The 2,889-nt window shown below is 43.7% G+C and overlaps 1 protein-coding gene across 1 annotated transcript; it reads right to left on the minus strand.

Moving 5' to 3' along the window:
• Positions 1–314: 314 nt before the first annotated feature.
• On the minus strand, positions 315–1,880 carry LOC140942168 (histidine N-acetyltransferase-like). Its single transcript, XM_073391135.1, has 2 exons — positions 1,872–1,880; positions 315–1,399 (listed from the first exon to the last, which is right to left on the minus strand). Exons 1-2 carry the CDS (start codon positions 1,878–1,880, stop codon positions 377–379), a joined length of 1,032 nt encoding a protein of 343 aa, XP_073247236.1. The 3' UTR covers positions 315–376.
• Positions 1,881–2,889: the final 1,009 nt, after the last annotated feature.

The raw sequence follows: 2,889 nt of genomic DNA on the forward strand, positions 1-2,889 counted from the left end.
GGTTTCCGTCCGCCATGTTGGTGCCCATCCAGGTAGGCACCAGCATGGCGTCTCCATACAAATCTCTATAAATTTGGGTAAAACATTTCTTCGGATATCTCGTATACGGAATATTGCTAGTAGTCTAGCACAAAAAGCTTACCGGTATAGTGTGAATATAGCCTAAATCAGATAAAGAAAACTCCTAACCTGCCAGCAAGCTCTCCTACTTGGGTAAGCGAAGCGAGACGCGTAAGAACGCGCGAGCGAGAGGGCCCGCGTCTCCTCTCGCGTGCCTTTCGCGCGTGTACTTTTCATGATATCCCCCAAACGGAGAACTTGCTCGCAGACTAGAAAGCTCCTAAAAAACTGGAAGCGTTTGATTAAGCTTTGATTATTAACGAGTAAAAGGTCTCTCTAACACTTTCATCGTCGTACCCTTGAGAAGATTGGCCTCTTTTAGCTGCAACATTTCTCCTAATATCTTTCTGGCATACCCTGTCATGGCCCTATCTTGAACTGAAAAGAAGGTGAATTTGCCGTCGATGATTTCACAAGCACGCTTGAACTGATGCAGGAGATGAGCTTGAAAGATAGCTGGATCATCACTATAAACTGAAGCCTCCCATTTCTCCGCCTCTACTGTGGTTGCATGAACTCCGTAGCTGAAAGATTTCGGAGAGGCTTCGACGGAATTTTCATCTGCAAAGAATTGGGTGTTATGGTCTTCCTTCAGGATTAAGTCGACATTTGAACGGAGGGGCTCGTACGGGCACCAGTCAAACACAAGGATATTGTTAGGACACAGCTCAGTGATCACCGAGGACGACAGGATAATGTTAGCGAAGTACTCTTTGGTGCATGACTGTACTTGAAATTCATCTTCCGTTCTAAGGCTCGTGCGGAAATTCAGTCTGTCAAATTTTCTCGCGGACTTCTCTTCCACAAAAAATGACAGCTCATCTCTCTCAAGAATTTTCTGAAACGAATTCCTACTTTTCCTTTGAGGTTCTAGATGAGAAGCCGTTCGTATTCTAGAGACTTCGGGAAAGTTTGCTTGTACATGTTTGCCCAATTCTACAGCTAATTTTCGTTGGAGACCCTGGCCTTCAAGATTGTGTGCAACTCGCGCTGCACGCCAGACAAGCGTTTTTCCTTCGTCGACGATGCAGCCCGCTTGTAGACCAATGAGACGTTTGCCTGAATACAACAGCATCATGGCTACATTTTCCTTTTTGAGCCACTTGTGGTATACAACTGGAAGGAAGTCGTAGCCGTTGTATAATCCTTCCGATAACTTCACGATATCGTCGAAGTCAGTTGATTCAGCGAGGCGACATTGGAAGTCTGAATGAATTTTGCCTGTTGAGACCTTGTGACCTGAAAGGAGCTGAACCCTCCGACATTTTGAAAGGAAACTCTAGATCTTTGTTGAAGAAAGTTCACTACACTCGCCATTTCAAAAAAAAAAACGAAGCCAAGCTAAATGTGCCTGCGTGGAAGCACAGGTAGCCCAAGCTCGAAATATGAGCATCGGCGAACATTGGCATTGTTGCGTAACATTCGAAACATAAGGATTTGTTTTGGGAAAAAAACCTATCGTTTCTGTAACCTACAAAAATGAAAGGATTTCGATAAAAACAGCTTACCTTACTTAAAATGTGAACTGCGCCTCTCCCGTGTAGCCCACGCGCCGATCAGGGTCGTCTGTGGTATTAAATTCCTAAAATATCTATACTTTTATCACTTTTATATATTGTAGCTGGGGTTGGCCGGAAAAATTAGTATGCACTTCTGAGCAATGCAATACAAAATCTGATTATTCTAAAAAATATGAATGTTATGCCGGCATTATGTCTGATTTTTCTTATATAGTATCAGGGTCAACCCACTATCGACATAACCCTTGAGACCTTACTGAGAACGAGCTGTTTAATTGATCACAATTTGATTTGGAAATGGCGGCTCTTCAAGTGAACATTCTTCGTCAAAGACGTCGAGTTTTCGCTTCAAAACACTGGAGGGTTCAGCCCTATTCAGGACGCAGCATCTCAACAGGCAAAATTCATGAAGGACTCGATCTCGAATGTCGCCTAGCTAAAAAAAGTGACTTCGACGAAGTCATGAAGTTATCGGAGGGATTACACAACGGCTACGACTTTCTTCCGGTTGTATACCACAAACAGCTTGAAAAGGAAAATGTAGCCATGATGTTGTTGTATGCAAGTAACAAACTCATTGGTCTACAAGCGGGCTGCATCGTCGACGGCGAAGAAACGCCTGCCTGGCACGCGGCGCGAGTTGCGCACAATCATGAAGGCCAGGGTCTCCAACGAAAAATAGCTAAAAATGGCTGAAGAGTTGGGCGAACATGTACAAGCAGACCTTCCCGATAAAAGTCTCAAGAATAAGAATGGGTCTCTTCAAGAACTTAAAAGTAGAAAGTGAAATACTTTTCAAGAACTTCTTGGAGGAATGAGATGCCATTTTTTGTGGAAGAGAAGCCCGCGAGAAAATTTGACAGACTGAATTTCCGCACGAGCCTTAGAAGAGAAGATGAATTTCAAGTACATTCGTGTACCAAAGAGTACTTCGCTAACGTTATCCTGTCCTCCTCGGTGATCGGTATTTTGTCCCAAAACAATATCCTTGTGTTTGACTGATGCCCGTACGAGCCTCTCCGTGCAAATGTCGAGTTAATCCTAGGAGAAGACCATAACACGCACTTCTTTGCAGAGAAATGTTTTTATGGCGTTCATGCAAAGACAGTAAAGACCGAGAAATGGGAAGCCTCACTGTTATAGTGATGATCCAGCTATCTTTCAAACTCATCTCCTGCATCAGATCAAGCGTGCATGTGAAACCATTGCTCCTACTGTTGTCATGGTTACTGAAAATTAATTGCGTTCG

This window comes from Porites lutea, chromosome 6, assembly GCF_958299795.1.
Source record: "Porites lutea chromosome 6, jaPorLute2.1, whole genome shotgun sequence".
Taxonomy (NCBI): domain Eukaryota; kingdom Metazoa; phylum Cnidaria; class Anthozoa; order Scleractinia; family Poritidae; genus Porites; species Porites lutea.